At 40.8% G+C, this 21,479-nt stretch overlaps 1 protein-coding gene across 6 annotated transcripts in view; it reads right to left on the reverse strand.

Moving 5' to 3' along the window:
* Positions 1-126: 126 nt before the first annotated feature.
* Positions 127-21,479, reverse strand: part of LOC308469543 (uncharacterized protein) — a 54,084-nt gene continuing 32,731 nt past the window's right edge. For 4 of the 6 annotated variants that reach the window (XM_080992155.1, XM_080992157.1, XM_080992154.1 and 1 more), the window contains exon 3: positions 127-9,144. In XM_080992155.1, coding sequence (XP_080848281.1) covers positions 7,310-9,144 — 1,835 coding nt within the window. In that variant the 3' untranslated portion in view covers positions 127-7,309. Of the gene's footprint in view, positions 9,145-19,430; positions 21,223-21,479 lie in introns of those variants that run through there. The other 2 variants (XR_013982119.1, XM_080992158.1) reach the window with 2 other exon arrangements.

The raw sequence follows: 21,479 nt of genomic DNA on the forward strand, positions 1-21,479 counted from the left end.
TCGGATTCGAGATTGGATTAAATTGGAGAAAGAAGAGGCAATAGAACTGGAAGGACATGACAACAGATTTGGTTGGCATGCATATTTGTGGTATGGGAAAACAAAAGTACACAAAGGACTCCATAATACAATAATAAGTTTTTAATAAAGGTATGAGGAAAATACAAAAAATTATTGGAACCCCAAACTCCATGGTGGCTATCACCCATTGAAGCACTATCACTTAACACATCAACAATGGAAGGAATACGGCCAACATACAGAGAATTACTAATAGAACAAGAAGGAAAGTTAAAATTGAAAGACTATGATGAGATATAGGAATATTTAGTGATGGTGATGAATATTTGTTGTAAGAAAGAAAATCAATAAAAATTATTATAATAAAAGGAAAGGAAAGGAAAAAGAAAGGCGTTTGGACAATTATCACGATTCAAAATTAATAAAGAAAAAACAAAACTCCTGGTAAAATAATTAGATATACAAGAAAAAGTAAAGTTAGAAATAGACTTAAAATTACAGAGCAAAGTATTTAGGAATTTGGATAACCATGAAAAACATTAATTTATAGAAAGACAATTATATTAAGGTATGGAGCAAAATTAGGAAAGACTTAGAAATCTGGAGTAAATTAAAACTCACGTTGTGGGGAAGAATTTCTACAATCAAGATGGTAGTTTTACCAAAAATGCTGTTCCTTTTTCAATCAATTCCGGTTCTTAATGGCTTAAATTGTTTTAAGGAATGGCACAGGTATTTGGCGAAATACATTTGGCAGGGCAAAAAAAAACACCAGAATTAAATTTAAACTATTAACAGTAACCAAAAACAAAGGAGGGTTTGGAATGCCAGATTTTAGGATCTACTATGAAGTTGTCTGCCTGGGGGCCACCAGGTGGCGCGTTGGAAGATGGCCGACAATAACATCTCTCTGGCCCATACGAGGTAAATAAGGGGCTGCTATGGGAAGTATGCAGTCTTCCTACCCCCCCAGGAGACGGGGGGCACTGCCTTGCCAGCGGTGTTCACAATGCACCCCCTGATCCGAGAGATGGGGCTGCCGAACACTTGGCACGAGCCCTCGGTGAAGTCAGATCTTCCTGACGCCGATTCCAATTAGCGCGTGCTGGTTAGCTTCAGCTCGGAATTATAATTGGAAACATACGATTGGAATGAAGCTGAAGCACATATATCAAGTAATGTTCGAGAGATAAGAGTGCTGATTAATGGATCTCTGTGACCAGGAGTGACAGATGGATAAGTAAATCTTCTGATGAATCACCACTAGGAGACTGTATGTTTGGAATGAAGGGGGGGGGTGTGTGTGGAGGAAAAAACTTTTTTTTCTTTGCACGATGTGATATTAATAACCCTTCACCCCAGATAGAAATAAGATTGTTGCGTTTTTATTAATCACAAGCAGGAATTCAAGAACTGTGTGGGATGGATTATAACAGGAGAGAGGATTGGTGAACGGTGAGAAAGAGGAAAATTTTCATGACGCAGTTAAAAAATGGCGTCTCGCCAAGACAGGCTTGCCGGAGAAAGAAGGACAGGGGGAGGAGAATCAGGATTATTCAAAAGAGAAGGAATGTTGGAATGCAAACTTGACCTGACAGAGCCTCCTGACTCATTTGATTTATTTGGCAAGCCTGAGAAAAGTAAAGGACAGACCGAAGATTAATTTTTTTTATGGAAGCGCTGAACAGAGGGTGTCCCTGAGTGATATGATCTTTGGACAGTACAAAACCCACACAAAGGATGCCTGTTTTCAATCTGCTTGTGAAAATTATCAGAGATCGTAAAGAAAGGAATATACGATAACAACAAGAAGAGAAAGAAATTAATAAAGGACTATCTGGATTGAACTGGATAGAACTGTCTAATTAAAGCAGTAATATAAGTGATGTTTGGACTCGTTCGGAGTTTTGGACTCGTGCGGAGCTTGATGTATGGGTACCCCCAACAAAATTTAAAATTTGGCTGTATAATTTGAAACTAATGTGATTTGGATAATGTGATGTGATTGGCCTGATAATAATATATATATATATATATTTTTTAAAAAAAGAAGTTGCCTGCCTGGTTTAGCTCAAGGAATGGATGATCTTGAAGAATACTAAATTATTGGATATTGAGGGCTGGGATAATATAGTGGGGTGGCACGGCTACCTGGGTTATAATAAAGCAAAAATCCACAAGGGATTCCTAAATCACATTATTAGGAAAGCCTTATATGAAGTTTGGGAAAGGAACAAAAAATTATTAGAACCAAAAACCCTCTGGTGGTTGTCACCAATGGAGGCAGAGGCAGTAAAAAGAAAAAATATGGATTCAAATTGGTTGACGTATAAAGATCTTTTAGAGGAAGTAAATAATAGATTACAAATGAAAAAATATGAAACAATAAGATATACAGGAATAGGCTGGTTTCAATACCATCAATTAAATGCAATTTTTGAGGAAGACAAGAATGTAAATGGATTTGATACAAAATTATCCGAAATAGACAAAAAAATGATTATAAATGATGATAAAAATTTATCCAAAATGTATAAACTATTATTAAATTGGCACTTAAGAGACAAAGCGTTTAAAGATGTCATGGTCAAATGGGCACAAGATATCGGTCATTCAATTGATTTAGAAAAATGGGAAAACTTATAGAAAAGAAGAAGAGGAGGAGTTTGGATTTGATATCCCGCCTTTCACTCCTCTTCAGTAGTCTCAAAGCGGCTAACAATCTCCTTTCCCTTCCTCCCCCACAACAAACACTCTGTGAGGTGAGTGGGGCTGAGAGACTTCAAAGAAGTGTGACTAGCCCAAGGTCACCCAGCAGCTGCATGTGGAGGAGCGGAGACGCGAACCCGGTTCCCCGGATTACGAGACTACCGCTCTTAACCACTACACCACACCACACCACACCACACCACACCACATAAGATTTACAGCATGTTATACAATAAAATAATTTTTTAAAAAAATGATGTACAGATGGTATCTTAAACCCTCGAAATTGGCTAAAATGTACCAAAACACCAGTGGAAAGTGTTGGAGGTGCAAACTTAAAGAAGAGAATTTCTTCCATATGTGGTGGACGTGCCCTAAAATTAAATAATTTTGAGATACCATTACTGAAGAATTAAATAAAATGTTAAGACATACTTTTCCCAAAAAACCAGAAATTTTTTTTGGGGCCTATTAACAACAGACATCCCAAAAGAAAGCAAAAGAATATTTTTGTATGCAGTAACGGCGGCCAGGATAGTAATGGCTAAAAATTGGAAAAGTAACATAACACCAACAAAAGAAGAAAGAGTTCTTAAATTGTCAGGATATCTTGAATTGGCCAGACTTACAGGTTTAATAAGAAGTTATTCTAATGAGAAAATAAGGAGAGAGTGGAAAGTCTTTATAAATTATACGAAGAGAACCGATTTCCAGATTCATACTTGGCTTAGTTTAGAATAAAAATCTCACAGGTAATTAGAATAATTCTCCAAAAAATTAATCATTACAGACAACCAGTGATATGAAGAATAAAGAGCCACATGGAGTTAGTTAGAAGTCATTCCCCCCCCCTTTCTTTTTCTTTTTTGGTGTTTTTTGTTCTTTTTCCTTTTTTGGAGAGAATATAATGTTTTGTATTTTTGATTGCATATTATGTTTAGATCCTTGTAATTTAGTTTTTGCATTTTCTTCTGTTTTCTATTGTTTGTTCGTTTTATTCAATGCTTGTTTGTGTGATGTAGAAGTATAAATTAAAAAAGAAAAAAAGAGGGTCACCAAATAGCATGGCCCCCCATTTCAGTTTGAGGACTATCCCTGCCTCCGGGTCTGGTGTCATTTGGATGGATACTGGAATCAGCAAGGGAGACCCACATGACCCGAAGGTGCCGCTATGGAATGCCAGGTCAATGATTCATATGACCACTGCCATCCATGACTTGATTGTGGATGGAGAACTTGACCTGGCATGTTTAACAGAGACCTGGTGGGATGAAGCAGGTGGACCTGTCCTTGCCACTGCTTGTCCATCAGGTTTCTCTTACGCACAGCAACCCAAGTCATGTGGGCAGGGGAGGGGTGTGATTTGCAGTGATTTGTAGGAAGTCATTAATTTGCACCAGGCGTCCTATTGGGAAGACCCAGTTCTCTGAGTGAATGTTCTTGAAGTTGGACAATAGGGGCAGTACAGGATTCCTTTTGGTGTACCGACCACCCCGCTGCACCAAGGATTCCCTGCCCAAGCTGCTTCAGGTCGTGGCAGATGTTCTCCTGGAGACACCTAATTTGGTTGTCCTGGGGGATTTTAACATTCACGCCGACACAACCTTACAAGGGGCCGATTGGGACTTTGTGGAAAGCATGGCCTCCATGGGCTGTCCCTAAATAAGTTTGGCCCAACTTATAGTCGCAGAAATGCCTTAGACCTGGTTTTTCTCCTCTATGGATGTTGGTGATCTGACACTAAGTAAAAGCGAAACTAAATAAGTGCCATGTTCAGATCACTTCCTGGTGCAACTGGACTTCTCCACAACCCTTCCCCTCTGCAGGGATGTGGGTTCGATTTGGATGGTCCGCCACCACCACTTAATGGATCCAAATGGTTTCCAGAGAGTGGCAGGGGATGTTTTATCCCATGTTGATGGCCTTTCAGCTGATTCCTTGGTGGCCTGTTGGAATGTGGAGTTAACCAGGGCTATTGAGTATCTGGCTCCAAAAAGCCCACTCCGATTGCATGGAGTGCAACCATCCCATGGTTTTCCAAGGATCTGAGGGCAACGAGATGGGTAGAGCGCCAGTGGCAGAAACCTCATTCTGAATCTGACCGGACACGGGTTAGAGCTCAACGTTGAGCCTACCAAATGGCGATACTGAAGGCGAAGAAAACCTTCTTCACCCCCTCTATTGCATCTGCAGAAAACAGCAGCAGGAGACTCTTTCAGGTGGTTTGCAATTTAATGGAACCATCTCTCCAATGGTGCCCGGTACAGGCCACATGATCTCCTGCAATGATTTTGCAAAGTTTTTTGCAAATAAAGTCGCTCAGATTAAGAGAGGTAGACTCCCCCGTGGGAGCAGGGCAGGGGCTGGTGAGTGCTAGAGTCCTGTCTAGTAAAGTTGCGTGGGATCAATTCCAATCTGTTATGTCCGAGGATGTGGACAGGCTGCTTAGATGAGTGAAACCAACCACCTGTCTCCTTGATCCTTGCCCATCCTGGCTCATAAAATCTAGCCGGGAAGGGCTGGGCGATGGGCTCCATGGGGTGGTGAATGCTTCTCTCTGTGAGGGAGCCTTCCCAGACACACTGAAAGAGGCAGTTACAGTGGTACCTCAGGTTAAGAACTTAATTCGTTCTGGAGATCTGTTCTTAACGTGAAACTGTTCTTAACCTGAAGCACCACTTTAGCTAATCGGGCCTCCTGCTGCCGCTGTACAATTTCTGTTCTCATCCTGAAGCAAAGTTCTTAACCCAAGGTAATATTTCTGGGTTAGCGAAGTCTGTAACCTGAAGCGTATGTAATCCGAGGCACCACTGTATTAAACTGCTTCTTAAAAAAAAATCTTTAGACCCAGCCAATACAGCCAACTATCGCCCAGTCTCAAATCTTCCATTCTTTGGCAAGGTGCATGAGTGGGTGGTTGTTGAACAACTCCAGGGACGCCTGGAAGATGTGGACCATTTGGATCCCTTCCAGTTGGGATTCAGGCCTCATCATGGGACTGAAACTGACCTGGACACGATAATTTCCTAGATCTGCTGGATCTTTCAGAGGCTTTTGACACCATTGGCCATAACATCCTTCTGGATCAACTAGAGGGGCTGGGAGCTGGAGGAACTGTTATACACTGGGGCTTGTTCAGAAAGTGGTGTTGGGGGATGAGTGTTCAGACCCCTGAGCTCTCACTTGTGGGGTGCCTCAGGGTTCCGTCCTCTCCCCATGCTTTTCAGATTTCTACATGAAGCCGCTGGGAGAGATCAGGGGGTTTGGGCTGGATGTTCATCAGTATGCGGATACCCAGCTCTACCTCTCTTTCAAATCAGAACCAGTGAAGATGATGAAGGTCCTGTGTGAGTGTCTGGAGGTGGTTGGAGGATGGATGGCAGCTAACATATTAAAGTTGAATGCTGACAAGGTAGATGTCCTTTTTTGGGAGACAGGAGGCAGGCAGGTGTGGAGAACTCCCTGGTCCTGAATGGGGTAACTGTGCCCCTAAAGGACCAGGTGCACAGCCTGGCGGTCATTTTGGATTTGCAGCTGTCAATGGAAGCGCAGGTCAATTCTGTGTCCAGGGCAGCTGTTTACCAGCTCAATCTGGTACGCAGGCTAAGACCCTATCTGCCCTTAGACTGTATTGCCAGAGTAGTGTATGCTCCAGTTATCTCCTGTTTGGACTACTGCAATGCGCTCTACGTGGGGCTACCTGTGTAAGTGGTCCCGAAACTGCAACTAATCCAGAATGCGGCGGCTAGACTGGTGACAGGAGGAGAGTCTCCACCCCCATCGTTCTGCCTGGACATGGAGGTCCAGTACCAAGAGCCTTCTGGCGGTTGCCTCACTCCGAGAAGTGAAGTTACTCCCTGTGGAATACCCTCCCACCAGATGTCAAAGGAAAAAACAGCCACCAGGCTTTAAAAGACATCTGAAGGCTGCCCTGTTTAGGGAAGCTTTTAATATCTGAAGGACTATTGTATTTCAATATTTTGTTGGAAGCCACCAAGAGTGGCTCTGCCGCAGGGGAAAGCCAGCCAGATGGGTGTGGCATAAATTATTGTTATTATTGTTGCTGTTGCTATTATTATTATTGAAAACAAACACTGCCAAATTCTTTTCTGTACATCCAAAGACTTGACAGTAATCTTCACTTCCCAGGAAATCTGGTAAAACCTGAGTGGAAAACTCCATACATTTATATGGTTTCCCGCCTGTGTGAATTTTCTTATGGATAGTAAGGTCTTCACTCCCTCTGAAGCTCTTTCCACGTTTCATAAATCTGGCTTTCCCCATGTGAGTCAGCGGATGTTTCCTAAGGTTCCATATTGACTTAAGCTTCTCCACTGTGGGAGTTCGCCAATGTAATGTAAGTTTATCCTTCCTGTTGAAGCTCTTCCCACATTCAATACATTCCAATGGTTTCTCCCCTGTATGAGTTAGTTGGTGTATTCTAAGTGCTCTACTTTTGCTGCAGCTCCTTCCACATGCCATACATTAAAATGGTTTCTTCCCCATGTGTTAGTTGGTGTCTTATAAGTTGTCGATATGGACTGAAGCTCTTTCCACATTCTTTCCACATTCAGTACATTTAAATGGCTTCTCCGGTGTGAGTTCGTTGATGTTTCCTAAAGTGTCCATTTTGACTGAAGCTCCTTCCACATTCAATACATTTAAATGGTTTCTCCCCCCGTGTGAGTTTGTTGGTGTATTCTAAGTGTTCCATTTTGACTGAAGCTCTTCCCCCTTTCAATACATTTAAATGGTTTCTCCCCTGTGTGAGTTCGTTGGTGTATTCTAAGTGTTCCATTTTGACTGAAGCTCTTCCCCCTTTCAATACATTTAAATGGTTTCTCCCCCGTGTGAGTTCGTTGATGTCTTCTAAGTTTTCCATTTTGACTGAAGCACTTTCCACATTCAATACATTTAAATGGTGTCTCCCCGTGTGAGTTTGTTGATGTTGTCTAAGGTTTCCACTATCATTGAAGCTCTTTCCACATTCAATACATTCAAATGGTTTCTCCCCTGTGTGAGTTCGTTGATGTCTTCTAAGTGTTCCATTTTGACTGAAGCACTTTCCACATTCAATACATTTAAATGGTGTCTCCCCCGTGTGAGTTTGTTGATGTTGTCTAAGGTTTCCATATCGACTGAAGCTCTTTCCACATTCAATACATTTAAATGGTTTCTCCCCCGTGTGAGTTCGTTGGTGCAATCTAAGTGTTCCATTTTGACTGAAGCACTTTCCACATTCAATACATTTAAATGGTTTCTCCCCCGTGTGAGTTAGTTGGTGTATTCTAAGTGTTCCATATCGACTGAAGCACTTTCCACATTCAATACATTCAAATGGTTTCTCCCCCGTGTGAGTTCGTTGATGTCTTCTAAGGTCTCCACTTCCACTGAAGCTCTTTCCACATTCAATACATTCAAATGGTTTCTCCCCCATGTGAGTTCGTTGGTGTCTTCTAAGGTTTCCATATCGACTGAAGCTCTTTCCACATTCAATACATTCAAATGGTTTCTCCCCTGTGTGAGTTCGTTGGTGTATTCTAAGTGTTCCATTTCGACTGAAGCTCTTTCCACATTCAATACATTCAAATGGTTTCTCCCCTATGTGAGTTCGTTGGTGTATTCTAAGTGTTCCATTTTGACTGAAGCACTTTCCACATTCAATACATTTAAATGGTTTCTCCCCCATGTGAGTTCGTTGGTGTCTTCTAAGGTTTCCATATCGACTGAAGCTATTTCCACATTCAATACATTTAAATGGTTTCTCCCCCGTGTGAGTTCGTTGATGTCTTCTAAGGTCTCCACTTCCACTGAAGCTCTTTCCACATTCAATACATTCAAATGGTTTCTCCCCTGTGTGAGTTCGTTGGTGTATTCTAAGTGTTCCATTTCGACTGAAGCTCTTTCCACATTCAATACATTCAAATGGTTTCTCCCCTATGTGAGTTCGTTGGTGTATTCTAAGTGTTCCATTTTGACTGAAGCTCTTTCCACATTCAATACATTTAAATGGTTTCTCCCCTGTGTGAGTTCGTTGATGTCTTCTAAGTTTTCCATTTTGACTGAAGCACTTTCCACATTCAATACATTTAAATGGTGTCTCCCCCGTGTGAGTTTGTTGATGTTGTCTAAGGTTTCTACTATCATTGAAGCTCTTTCCACATTCAATACATTCAAATGGTTTATCCCCTGTGTGAGTTCGTTGATGTTTTCTAAGTGTTCCATTGTCCCTGAAGCTCTTTCGATAGTCAGTACATTTACATGGTTTCTCCCCTGTGTGAATTCGTTGATGTGTCCTCAGTCTTCCACTGTGACTAAAGAACATCCCACATTCCATGCATTTAAACTGTTTCTTTGTTCTTCCCAATGAATTCACAGATGGCTCCATAGAATTCTGGCCATCGTCTTCCTCACCTGTTTGGGAGTGGGGGAGGGGGAAGAGAATCCTGTTAAGACTTTCAGGAAAGACAAGAAAGGAACTGAACACATTTCAATCCCAGTATGCACCTTCTCTTATTTTAACACTGTCTCATTTCTCCATTGTCCTCTCTATGTTCCAAAGTTTTAGGAATGCAGGTGAGATAATTGCAAGAACAACACATGATCACTCCATTCACACTTAATAAACTGCATTATTTTATAATCGATGGTGGAATTGGCTTCTTAGACACATCTCTGTATTTCTCTTTCTGCAGGGAGGAAATGATCACAGGCTCAAGTAGCACTCTCTCCTATGACTAAGAAGTAAAATTTTTTGTTACTATGCCACATGTAACTGTTAAAATATTGCAATATATTAGAACAGGCACCCCCAAACTTGGCCCTCCAGATGTTTTGGGACTACAATTCCCATCATCCCTGAACACTGGTCCTGTTAGCTACAGATGATGGGAGTTGTAGTCCCAAAAACATCTTGAAGGCCAAGTTTGGGGATCCCTGTATTAGAATATAAGAAGAGCCTGCTCATTTGGGCAAAGGCCCACGTAGTCCAGCATCCTGTTCTCACAGTTGTCAACTAAATGCCTGCGGGAAACCAGCAAGCAGGATTTGAGTACAAGAGCCCTCTGCCTTCCTCTGCTTTCAGTCTAATCCTCTTTTTCAAGCTATCCAAGTTGTTGGCCATCACTCCTGTAGGATGGAAGTCGATAGAAGTCCATTTAGAGTATTGCTCATATCTTGGGCAATAGAATGAAAGGTGTTTTAGCAGAAAAAATTCATGACAAGCAGGCCTGCTTTCTACGAGGACGTCAGATGAAGGAATATAATTGATATTATTGAATATTTGGAAGTAAGAAATGAGAAAAAAGCGGTCTTAATGTTTATTGATGCTGAAAAGGCTTTTGATAATGTTTCATGGGCTTTTATGAAAAAGATAAAAGAAAAAATGAATTTTGGGGAAGCATTTGGGAGAGGAATTGATGCAATTTATTTTTACCAACAGTCTATGCTGATTGTTAATAAGGTTATAAAAGAAAAGTGTAAAATAACAAAGGGGACAAGACAAGGATATCCCCTATCACCATTATTATTTATTTTGGTATTAGAGGCCCTGGTGAGAGAGAAAAAGTGGAGAAATTAATTACAGGAATAACAGTAGAAAATAAAGCATATAAATTAAAAGCTTCTACAGTTCACCTTGTAATTACAGTAAAGAATCCCAAAAATACTCCACCGAATGTGGTAGAAAAGATACGGGACTTCGGGCAGGCCGGAGGCTTTAAACTAAACAAGAATAAGACTACGTTTTTGGTAAAAAGCACAATGGAGCAAGGCCAAAAGGAATTACAACAGAAAACAGAATTAGTTATATATAACAAAGTCAAATTCTGAGAGATTTGTTTGACAGCTAAGAATATTAATATTTTTAAAGACAATTACAAGAATGAGTGGAAAGAAATAAAAAGAGCTTTAGAGATATGGGGAAGAATGGATTTATCATTTTGGGGAAGAATATCAGTAATAAAAATGAATGTATTGCCAAAAATGTTATTTTTATTCCAATCAGTCCCAGCAATAGGCAACACAGGATGCTTTGAAAAATGGCAAGGAGATATATCTAGGTTTATATGGAAAGGGAAGAAACCAAGGATAAAAAATAAATTATTAACAGATGTGAGAGAGAGAGGAGGTTTTGCCCTGCTGGATTTGAAACTTTATTATTAAGCATCCTATATCTGCTAGAACCAGGAATGGATTACATTGGAAAACACAGATACTGTATTTTAGACCTGGAAGGACATGAATTATGGATAGCATGGATATTTACGGTACGAAAAGGCCTAGATGCATAGAGCTTCTCAGAATCATAGAGGAAGATAATCAATTTTTAGGGTATGGGAGAAGTATAAAAATTTGTTTGAGTAAAAAACACACTGGTGGCTTTCCCCCTTGGAAGCAATATCTCTGAAAAAAATTGAATATGAGAAGTAATTGGCCGACTTATAGAGAACTCTTAACTGAAGTTGAAAACCAACTGAAATAAAAAGATTTTGAAGAGATAAGGGAAGCTGGAACTGACTGGTTACAGTACCATCAACTAAACAATATCTTTAAGATAGACATGAAAAAACTATTAAAAGAATTGTGTCTAGGTGAAAAATTCCAAAAAGGTATAAATGTAATATGTGACCAACAGAAAGCAAAAATTATTATTAATGGAGAGTTTGGAGAAGACATCAACATCTAAAGGTACAAGACAAGGATGCCCCCTATCCCCAATGCTATTTACAATAGTATTAGAGGTTCTATTAAAGAAAATAAGGCAGGACAACCAAATAAGAGGAATAGCAGTTGGTGAAAAAAGATACAAGTTAAGAGCCTTTGCAGATGATGTTATGATCACAACAGAAAATCCCCTACAATGTACACCTAGAATATTGGAATGCATAAACGAATTTGGCAGATTAGCAGGATACAAATTAAACTATGGGAAAAGCAAAATACTAGTGAAAAATATGGAAGAAAAAGATAAAGTGAAATTACAATAAATTACAGGATTGGAAATTAAAAAGAAAATAAGGTATCTTGGAATAAATTTAACAACAAACACTATAGACTTAAGTAATGAGAACTATGGGAAAACATGGAATGAAATAAAAAATGACTTGCAAGTATGGGGGAAATTAAATCTTTCCTTACTAGGGAAAATATCGGTAATAAAGATGAACATATTACCAAGGATGATGTTTTTATTTCAAAGTATCTCAATACTAGGAGGAGATAAATGTTTTAATAACTGGAAAAGAGATTTGGCTAAATTCGTATGGTCAGGGAAAAAGCCAAGAATAAAACACAAAATAATGATAGATAAGAAGGAGAGAGGAGGATTTGGTCTCCCAGACATGGAGTTATATCATGATGCGGTGGGTCTGACCTGGCTAAAAGAATGGATCAAATTAGATGACTCGGATGTATTGGATTTAGACAGAGTAGAGACGAGATTTGGATGGCATGCCTATCTAATAGATGAAAAAGTCAAAGTACATAAAGGCTTCCTAGGGCATATAGTCAGAAAGTCTATATATAAAATATGGGAGAAATATAAAAGACTCCTAGAACCGAAAACTCCCTGGTGGGCATCGCCAGCAGAAATTGTCGCAGTGAAAAAATTAAATATGAAATAAAATTGGGTTACCTATAAAACTGTATTAAAGGAAGAAGGAGGTATGTAATGAGATTATGGAGGGGAAGAAGGCACCGGAAACGTGGAAAGAAGCTTTCATCACACTTATACCTAAATCTGAAACTGAAAAGACACAACTCAAGAACTACCGTCCCATTTCCCTTTTAAACGTGGATTACAAAATTTTTGCAGACATTTTGGCTAATAGATTAAAACGAGTGTTAAATGGAGTGATTCATAAAGACCAGGCAGGCTTTCTCCCAGGTAGACATTTGTCTGACAATACAAGGAACATCATTGACATTTTGGAACTATTGCAAATGAATACTAATACAAAAGCAGTGTTGATTTTTATAGATGCGGAGAAGGCCTTTGATAACATTTCATGGAATTTTATGAAGAAAAATCTTAAAGGGATGGGAGTGGGACGGGGGTTTGAAAATGGTATAGATGCAATTTATTCAGAACAAAAGGCAAAATTGATAGTTAATAATGTGGTGTCAGAAGAGTTTAAAATTGAGAAAGGAACACGACAGGGTTGCCCTATTTCCCCATTGCTATTCATCTCGGTCCTGGAGGTGTTCTTGAACTATGATTAGAGGAGACCGGTTGATTGAAGGAATTCAGGTCGGAGCTAAACAGTACAAACTTAAGGCTTTTGCAGATGACCTTGTTTTGACATTACAGGAGCCAAAATCTAGTACGAAAAGGGTGTTAGAACTGATCCAAAAATTTGGTCGAGTGGCAGGATTCAAATTAAACAAGCAGAAAACTAAGGTTCTGGGAAAAAACTTGACAACTTTGGAAAAAGAAAGGTTTCAGAAGGAGACAGAGTTAAATGTGGTCAAAAAGGTGAAATATTTAGGGGTTAATATGACGGCTAAAAACCTGAATTTATTTAAAGACAATTATGAAAAATGCTGGTCAGAAATCAAAAAGGATTTAGAAATTTGGTCAAAATTGAAGCTTTCCTTGCTGGGTCGAATAGCTGCTATAAAGATGAATGTATTGCCAAAAATGTTGTTTTTGTTTCAGACTTTGCAGATTGTGGACAAGATGGACTGTTTCAAGAGGTGGCAGAGAGATATTTCTAGGTTTGTCTGGCAGGGCAAAAAGCCCAGAATAAAATTTAAAATACTAACTGATGCTAAAGAAAGAGGGGGGTTTGCCCTGCCAGATATGAAACTGTATTATGAATCAGCAGCTTTCTGCTGGTTGAAAGATTGGCTACTTCTCGAAAACACTGACATCTTGGATTTGGAAGGGTTTAACAATGTGTTTGGGTGGCATGCATATCTGTGGTATGACAAGGTTAAAGCTCATAAAGCATTTAAGAACCATATAGTCAGGAAGACACTGTTTAATGTCTGGACAAGATATAAAGATTTATTAGAGAGTAAGACCCCAAGGTGGTTGTCACCAATGGAAGCTAAGGCTCAGAAAAGACTCAATATGGAGGCCAATTGGCCAAAATATTGGGAGATAGTAGAAGAGGATGGAGACACTTGGAGATTGCAGAGTTTTGAGAAATTAAAGGACAAAGTGCGAGACTGGTTACATTATGGTCAGATTAGGGAGGCCTTTAAGGTGGATAAAAAAATAGGCTTCCAGGTGGAAAAATCGAAACTAGAAACAGAACTGCTAGAACGAAAAACTAAGGTACTTTCAAGAATGTATAACTTGCTGTTAAAATGGAACACTCAGGATGAAACGGTTAAATCAGCAATGATAAAATGGGCGCAAGACATTGGCTATAATATTATGTTTGCTGACTGGGAACGGTTATGGACCACTGGTGTGAAATTTACGGCATGTAATGCCCTGAAAGAAAATATTATGAAAATGATATACAGGTGGTACATGACCCCAGTCAAGCTTGCAAAAATATACCATTTGCCAGACAATAAGTGTTGGAAATGTAAAGAAACTGAAGGAACATTCTTTCACCTTTGGTGGACGTGCCCTAAGATTAAGGCTTTCTGGGAAATGATCTATAATGAACTGAAAAAGGTATTTAAATATACCTTCCCTAAGAAACCAGAGGCCTTCCTTCTGGGCATTGTTGGCCAAATGGTGTTAAAGAAGGACAGAACTTTCTTTATGTATGCAGTAACAGCAGCAAGAATACTCATCGCAAAATATTGGAAGACACAAGATTTGCCCACCCTGGAAGAATGGCAGATGCAACTGATAGACTACATGGAACTGGCAGAAATGACTGGCAGAATCCGAGACCTGGGAGAAGAGATAGTGGAAGAGGACTGGAAGAAATTTAAGGATTATTTGCAAAAGTATTGTAAATTGTATGAATGTTAGAATGATGCAGGATATAAAGATAATATGGCATTAGTGACTTAGTTGAAAGGAGTATGAAAACAATTGAACTATAAGAACAAAGGTGAAATTTGAATAACATTATGTCAAGCTTAAATATTTGATAACAAAGGGTAAAACTGGAGACATAATAGTTGAAACGTACAATTTAAAATAAGTTTTGAGAGAAGGTGAAGCATTGCTGAACAAGATTTTGTAAATGGGAACACAGAAAAGGGAGATGTGAGGGAGTCAGAAAAGAGGGTTATGGAAATTTTGTTTATGAAACTGAACTATTTTTCATGTCTTTTATATGATTTTTTGTCTTTTGTCTTTTTTTGTATGTTTTTTTCGGGGTTTTTTCTTTTGGTCTATGTGACCGATGGTGATGGTGTTTTTCCTTTTTTGGGTTGTGTATGTGAATGGTGTTTTATTGTTTAAAACCTTTAATAAATATTTTATATATATAAAAAACTGTATTAAAGGAAGAAAACGGAGAATTGGAATTAAAGGATTATACAGAAAGTAAAGCTCATATTAGTGATTGGTTCCAATATATTCAAATTAAGTATAGATTAGCGAAAGACAAAAAGCTAGGATTTGAAAAAGAAATATCAAAATTTGATAAATATTTAATACAAGAAAAATCAAATAATATATCTAGATTGTATAATCTGATCTTAGAGTGGGAAACAAAGGATGAATTGGTTAAAGTATCAATGATTAAATGGGCGCAAGATATTGGGGAAAATATTATGTTTGAACAATGGGAAAAATTGTGGAAAGAAGATATGAAATTCACGATGTGTTATATACTGAAAGAAAATTACCTCAAAGTACAACATAGATGGTATTTAACACCTGAAAGAATAACAAAAACGAATAAAAATTGTAGCGATGTCTGTTGGCGATGCAACACTGGAAAAGGTACTATGATACATATATAGTGGAATTGTTTAAACATCAAACAATTTTGGGAAATAATATATAATGAAATGAAAAAAAATGTTTAGATATTCATTTAGGAAAACACCAGAAGATTTTCTATTGGGAATAGTACCAGGAAGCCTAAAGGAAGAAGACAAGACCTTATATTTATACGCAACAGTAGCCGCAAGGCTATTGAGTGCGAAAAACTGGAAAAGTGGTATTGTACTGACAAAAATAGAGTGGCTTGCCAAATTATTGGAGTCCTACAATATATCTAAAACAGTGGGAGAAATTGGAAGGATCTCAAAAGAGTAGATAGATAGGGACTGGAAGGTGTTTAAAAGATACTTGCAAAACCATATCGAAAAATCAGAACTCCTATTGGAATAAACAAGTTCAGTTTCAAACACTGAAATACTAAATAAGATGGATAACAATGTGTAATAGAAAAAGAAGTTCCTGCGCAATGTTTGCCATCTTGCCAAAGGTTGCAGGCAGCTTTACCTGCAGCAATTGTATATTGATTGCCCTCTTAGAAGACAAAGTCCAGCAACTGGAGGAACGTGTAGCTACGCTCCAAAGAATTAGAGAGCTGGAGCTCTTCTTGGAAGCAACAGAGAACACCGTCTCCACCAAGGAGGAGACAGGGAACACCCCTGAGAAGGAGGCTAGTTCACCAACACAGGTGCCAGATATATGGAGAAACGTGACTCAAAGAAGTAGGAGGCCCAGGGTTCGCTCTGATTGTTTAGAAATACACAATCGCTTTGAAGTCCTCTCCCCTAGCATGGAAGACGAAGAACAGACTCCATTTGAGGATCTCTCCCTCATTGCAGTCGATCAGGTATATGAAGACGAGCAGCAAAGTCAGTCCTCAGGGAATGTGCAGGCGACCTTGGAATGGACAGCTCACGGAAGAACCCCGACCAAACCTAAGAGGAGGCGTGTAGTGGTGATAGGGGATTCCCTACTGAGGGGAACAGAAGCAGTGATCTGTGGGCCTGACAAGATGTTTCGGGAGATGTGCTGTCTCCCCGGGGCTAAGATCCAAGATGTGATTGAACGACTGCAAGGAATCATAAAACCCACTGACAAATACCCCTTCCTCTTGGTTCATGTGGGAACCAATGACACTGCAAGCAATAGCCTCCAGAAGATCAAAAGAGATTACGAGGCTCTGGGCAGGAAATTGAAGCAATTAAATGCACAAATTGTCATCTCATCTGTCCTCCCAGTTGAACGACGTGGCCCAGGGAGAGAGGGAAAAATAGTGGAAGTGAACAGCTGGCTTCGCAAATGGTGTAAACAGGAACGGTTTGGATTCTTAGATCACGGACTGCAGTTTCTTGAAGATGGACTTCTGGCAAGTGATGGGCTGCACCTCACAACGGTTGGGAGGAATGTTTTTGCCAAAAATCTCAGAAACCTCATCAGGAGGGCTTTAAACTGACTAATGTGGGGGAGGGAGACAGTGCTCCTGAAGGTGGGAGTCTATCAATTGATGAAGATGATCATCCAAATGTCATATACCAAATGGAGCAAACAGCACGCAGACCTAGTGGTGGGAGGAAAAAATCCTGAAATAAGAGACACGGGGGAATGATTAATGGACTTCAATGTCTGTACACTAATGCGCAAAGCATGGGAAATAAACAAGATGAGCTTGAGCTCTTGGTACAGCAAGCTAAATATTGACATAATAAGCATCACTGAAACCTGGTGGGATAAGTCCCACGATTGGAATGTAATAATGGAGGGATACAATCTATTTCAGAGAAACAGACCAGACAAGAAAGGAGGAGGAGTGGCGTTATATGTCAGGGATGTGTATACCTGTGAAGAGATCCAAGATTTAGAACCTCAAAGCTAAAGTGAGAGCATTTGGGTCAAAATTAAGGGAGAGAAGAATAACAGAGACCTCATTGTGGGAGTTTACTATAGATCCCCAAGCCAAACGGAGGACATAGACGATGCCTTCCTGGAACAGATGGCCAAGCATGCAAAAGGAAGGGAGATAGTAGTAATGGGGAACTTCAATTACCTGGATATTTGTTGGATGTCAAACTCAGCCAAGAGCATAAGGTCAAACAGATTCCTCACTGGCCTTGCAGACAACTTCATTGTCCAGAAAGTGGGAGAAGCAACAAGAGGAACAGCCATTTTAGATCTGGTCCTAACCAATGTTGATGACCTGGTTAGTGGGGTAGAAGTGGAAGGATCATTAGGCGTGAGTGATCATGCTCTTCTGAAGTTTACTATACAGCGGAAAGGAGCAGCCTAGGACTCAATTTCTTGACTTTAAGAAAGCCGACTTCATAAAACTTAGGGAAGTGCTGGGTGAGATCCCATGGACAGTAATACTAAAAGGAAAGGGAGTTCATGATGGCTGGGAGTTTGTTAAGAGGGAGATAGTAAAAGCACAACTTCAGGCAATACCAATGAGACGGAAACATGGAAGGTGCCTAAAGAAGCCAGGGTGGCTATCTAAAGAACTTTTAACTGAGTTAAGATTAAAAAAGGATGTGTACAAAAAATGGAAAAGGGGGGGAACCACCAAAGAGGAATTCAAACAAATAGCCAGCACATGTAGACACAAAGCCAGAAAAGCTAAAGCACAGAATGAACTCAGGCTTGCTAGAGAGGTTAAAAGCAACAAAAAAGGCTTTTATGGGTATGTCCGTAGCAAAAGGAAGAACAAAGAAACAGTGGGGTCACTCAGAGGAGAAGATGGTGAAATGCAAACAGGGGACACAGAAAGGGCTGAACTCCTCAATGCTTTCTTTGCCTCAGTCTTCTCCGATAAAGAAAACAATGCCCGACCTGAAGAATTTGGAGCAAATGATTCAGCAGAGGAAACACAGCCCAGAATAACTAAGGAGATAGTACAAGAATACTTGGCTAGTTTAGATGTATTCAAGTCTCCAGGGCCAGATGAACTGCATCCAAGAGTATTAAAAGAACTGGCAGATGTGATCTCAGAACCACTGGCAGTCATCTTTGAGAATTCCTGGAGAACAGGCAAAGACCCGGCAGACTGGAGGAGGGCAAATGTTGTCCCTATTTTCAAAAAGGGGGAAAGAGAGGACCCAAATAATTATCGCCCAGTCAGTCTGACATCAATACCAGGGAAGATTCTGGAGCAGATCATTAAGCAAACAGTCTGTGAGCACCTAGAAAGGAATGCTGTGATCACCAATAGTCAGCATGGATTTCTGAAAAATAAGTCATGTCAGACTAACCTGATCTCGTTTTTTGACAGAATTACAAGCCTGGTAGATGAAGGGAACGCAGTGGATGTAGCCTACCTTGATTGCAGTCCAAGATGGCGACGAGGTAAGACGCATTTGCCGGAGTTCATTTCGAATCCTCCCTAAAATCTGTGTTGTGGCACCCAGCCTTTCAAGTTTTTGCTGAAGATTGTACCAGAGTGCTGGAATCCCATGCCAGGAGTTCACATTGCTGATAATTGTAAAGCCTGCATCGTAAATCAGCTTTAATGAGCAGATAATTGTATTCTCCGGCAGCCTTGGAAGCAGCCTTCGACTTACTGGTTTTCCGCCAGCTCACAGCCAGCTGTATTTCTATTTCTACCACCTTTTATTACCTTTTAAGCACTGCTATTTTAAAAGACTCATAATGATGGGCCAAGGCAAACGCCTAAGGGATTGTGACGAGGCTCTGCCCTCCCCAAGAGCCAAACAATTAAAAACCGACCCCCCCGTGTCTGGCAAACGGAGTGACCCCACTGAACACTACTATGGGGTGAAAACTCAGAACCGTTTCTACCCTCTAACGTCTCCAGAAACAACGTCAACACCAGAGGAATTATTTTTACCTCAGACTAAAACCGCGGACGGCAAGCTTGGAGGAAGAGGGAGTGTCCCATTGAGGGTGGTGCAGGACGCTGGAACTGAGGACTGCGCAAGACAAGAACAACATGAACATCTCCATCTTGTGGTCAGAACCCTTAATTGCATATTCAAGAAGATTGATGTGCTATCCTCCCAGCTATGTAACCTCGAACAGAAAATTGATAACCTCTGGTCAGAGTTTAAACCAACTGTAGATACGGGGGACTTGAAGTGCCAGAGGTCCTTACCTCCAACCAAAAAAAGAAGTGTGATCCCTAAATATAAACCAAATCCTGCTCTGAAACTTCAAGCGTTGTCCCTGCAACCTAAGAAAATCTGCCTAAACATCGGGGCAGAGTCACCAAGGTGGCTTACTCTGAGTGGGGTTAAAAAGCACCTAAGCAATCTCCTAAACATAGAAATCTCACAATGCGATCTCATTGCAGTATTACCTTTGAACCAGCACCTCAGGCAACAGAAAGTGATGCTTGCGTTTTACTCTCCAAGGATCCCTTCAGCTATCATCAGGCAGAAATCACTCTTGGCTAGGTATGATATCATCCCAACAAGAGTTTTTATGGATAGCATGACCCACCCCCTTCTACTTGCCGGCCACGGCACGGAGCAGACTCTGTCGGAGAGGTCAGGAGTACCTCGGGACATCGAGCCTCCTCTCTCGGAGGATATCCACCCGTACCGAAACTGGACTTACCCTACGCCCCCACGAGCTTTAAAGAAACCCACTGGCGCAAGTAATTCTCTGACCCCGCCGGAGGAAAGAGAGCTTTTAGCCACCTTTGGCGACCTTCCACCGAGAGAACAACAAGAAATAATTGATAGACTAGAAGTACTAAATCATCAGCTCATATATGTCCAGAAGAACGGAAAAGTCCTGCCCACTTTTCAGGATATCCCTGCCAGCTTTTCGGAGTCGTGTTTTAAGGAAGCAGGAAGTCTTCCTTACCTTAGTCCAGCTCCTAAACCCATGCCTCCCCCTCTTGTGGGCAAAACCCACCGACGCTTGGCAGACCCAGGTCTTGCCTCACAAGTTGGCCTCTCATCCCAACTCTTGATAAATTTTGACTCGCCCTCCAAGAGTCCCCCGCTGAGGAGTGTAACTCAGAGTTCCTTCCACCAAAACAATTCCTTACCATCTAATCCATCAATGCCGGAACTGGAGTCTTCATACTCCCCTGAGCGGCATAGACCCGACATACAAACGGTACCAGTACGCTGAGCATCCCCTGTACCTTCGCCAGCACCAGGTCAGGGGAGTGCTCCACCTACATCAAAAAATGGCCCGGATTTGATTGAAGACCCGGCCGGACATATAAACCAAATGGTTTCATCGGCGACCTTTAGACCTCGCGGTGGGGCAGTCTCAGCAAATCCAGTGGAGTTTCCCACTGAAGTGTCCGCCCTTGGGTTAGCCAGCGGGAGACCCGTTTTGTCACCCCAGCCAGAATACCTCACTACCAACTTTAAGACTAGGTACCTTCAGCAGGTGCCTGCCATGCAAAGTAAAATAACTGACTTTTTTGTGGGGTCTGCCTTGCCTCCAAAGGACTCACATTTCTCCCCGAAATGACAGCGAATTGGTCACAACAGGAACTCCCCCCTATCAGTCCTCAGCTGGAACATTGCGGGCTGGAGGGGAAAAAAACTTGACCCAGAATTCTTGGGAGTATATTAACCTGTTTCATATTATCTTGTTCCAAGAATCGTGGGAAGTAGAGAAAATTGCCCTAAATGGCTTTGAGCTTCTAGAACTCCCTGCCTGCCCCTCTCAGAAAGGAGGCCGCCCCAAAGGGGGCCTAATAATAGGCATCTCCCTCAACCTACATTCTAAATTTACTCTAGTACAGGCCTTGCCTCCTTACGCCCTTACCGGGCTGATAGAGGGGGAAAAGATCTCACTTCTAGTTACAAATGTTTACTTGCCACCTGGGGGTTCTTCCTCCGAACTGGGCTCTAAATGGGGCTCGCTAGAAGAGCATTTGCTCTCATGCTATGTTAAGTTTCCAAACACCCCG

The sequence above is a fragment of the Podarcis pityusensis genome, assembly GCF_964106645.2.
Source record: "Podarcis pityusensis genome assembly, chromosome: 2".
In the NCBI taxonomy this organism is placed as follows: Eukaryota; Metazoa; Chordata; class Lepidosauria; order Squamata; family Lacertidae; genus Podarcis; species Podarcis pityusensis.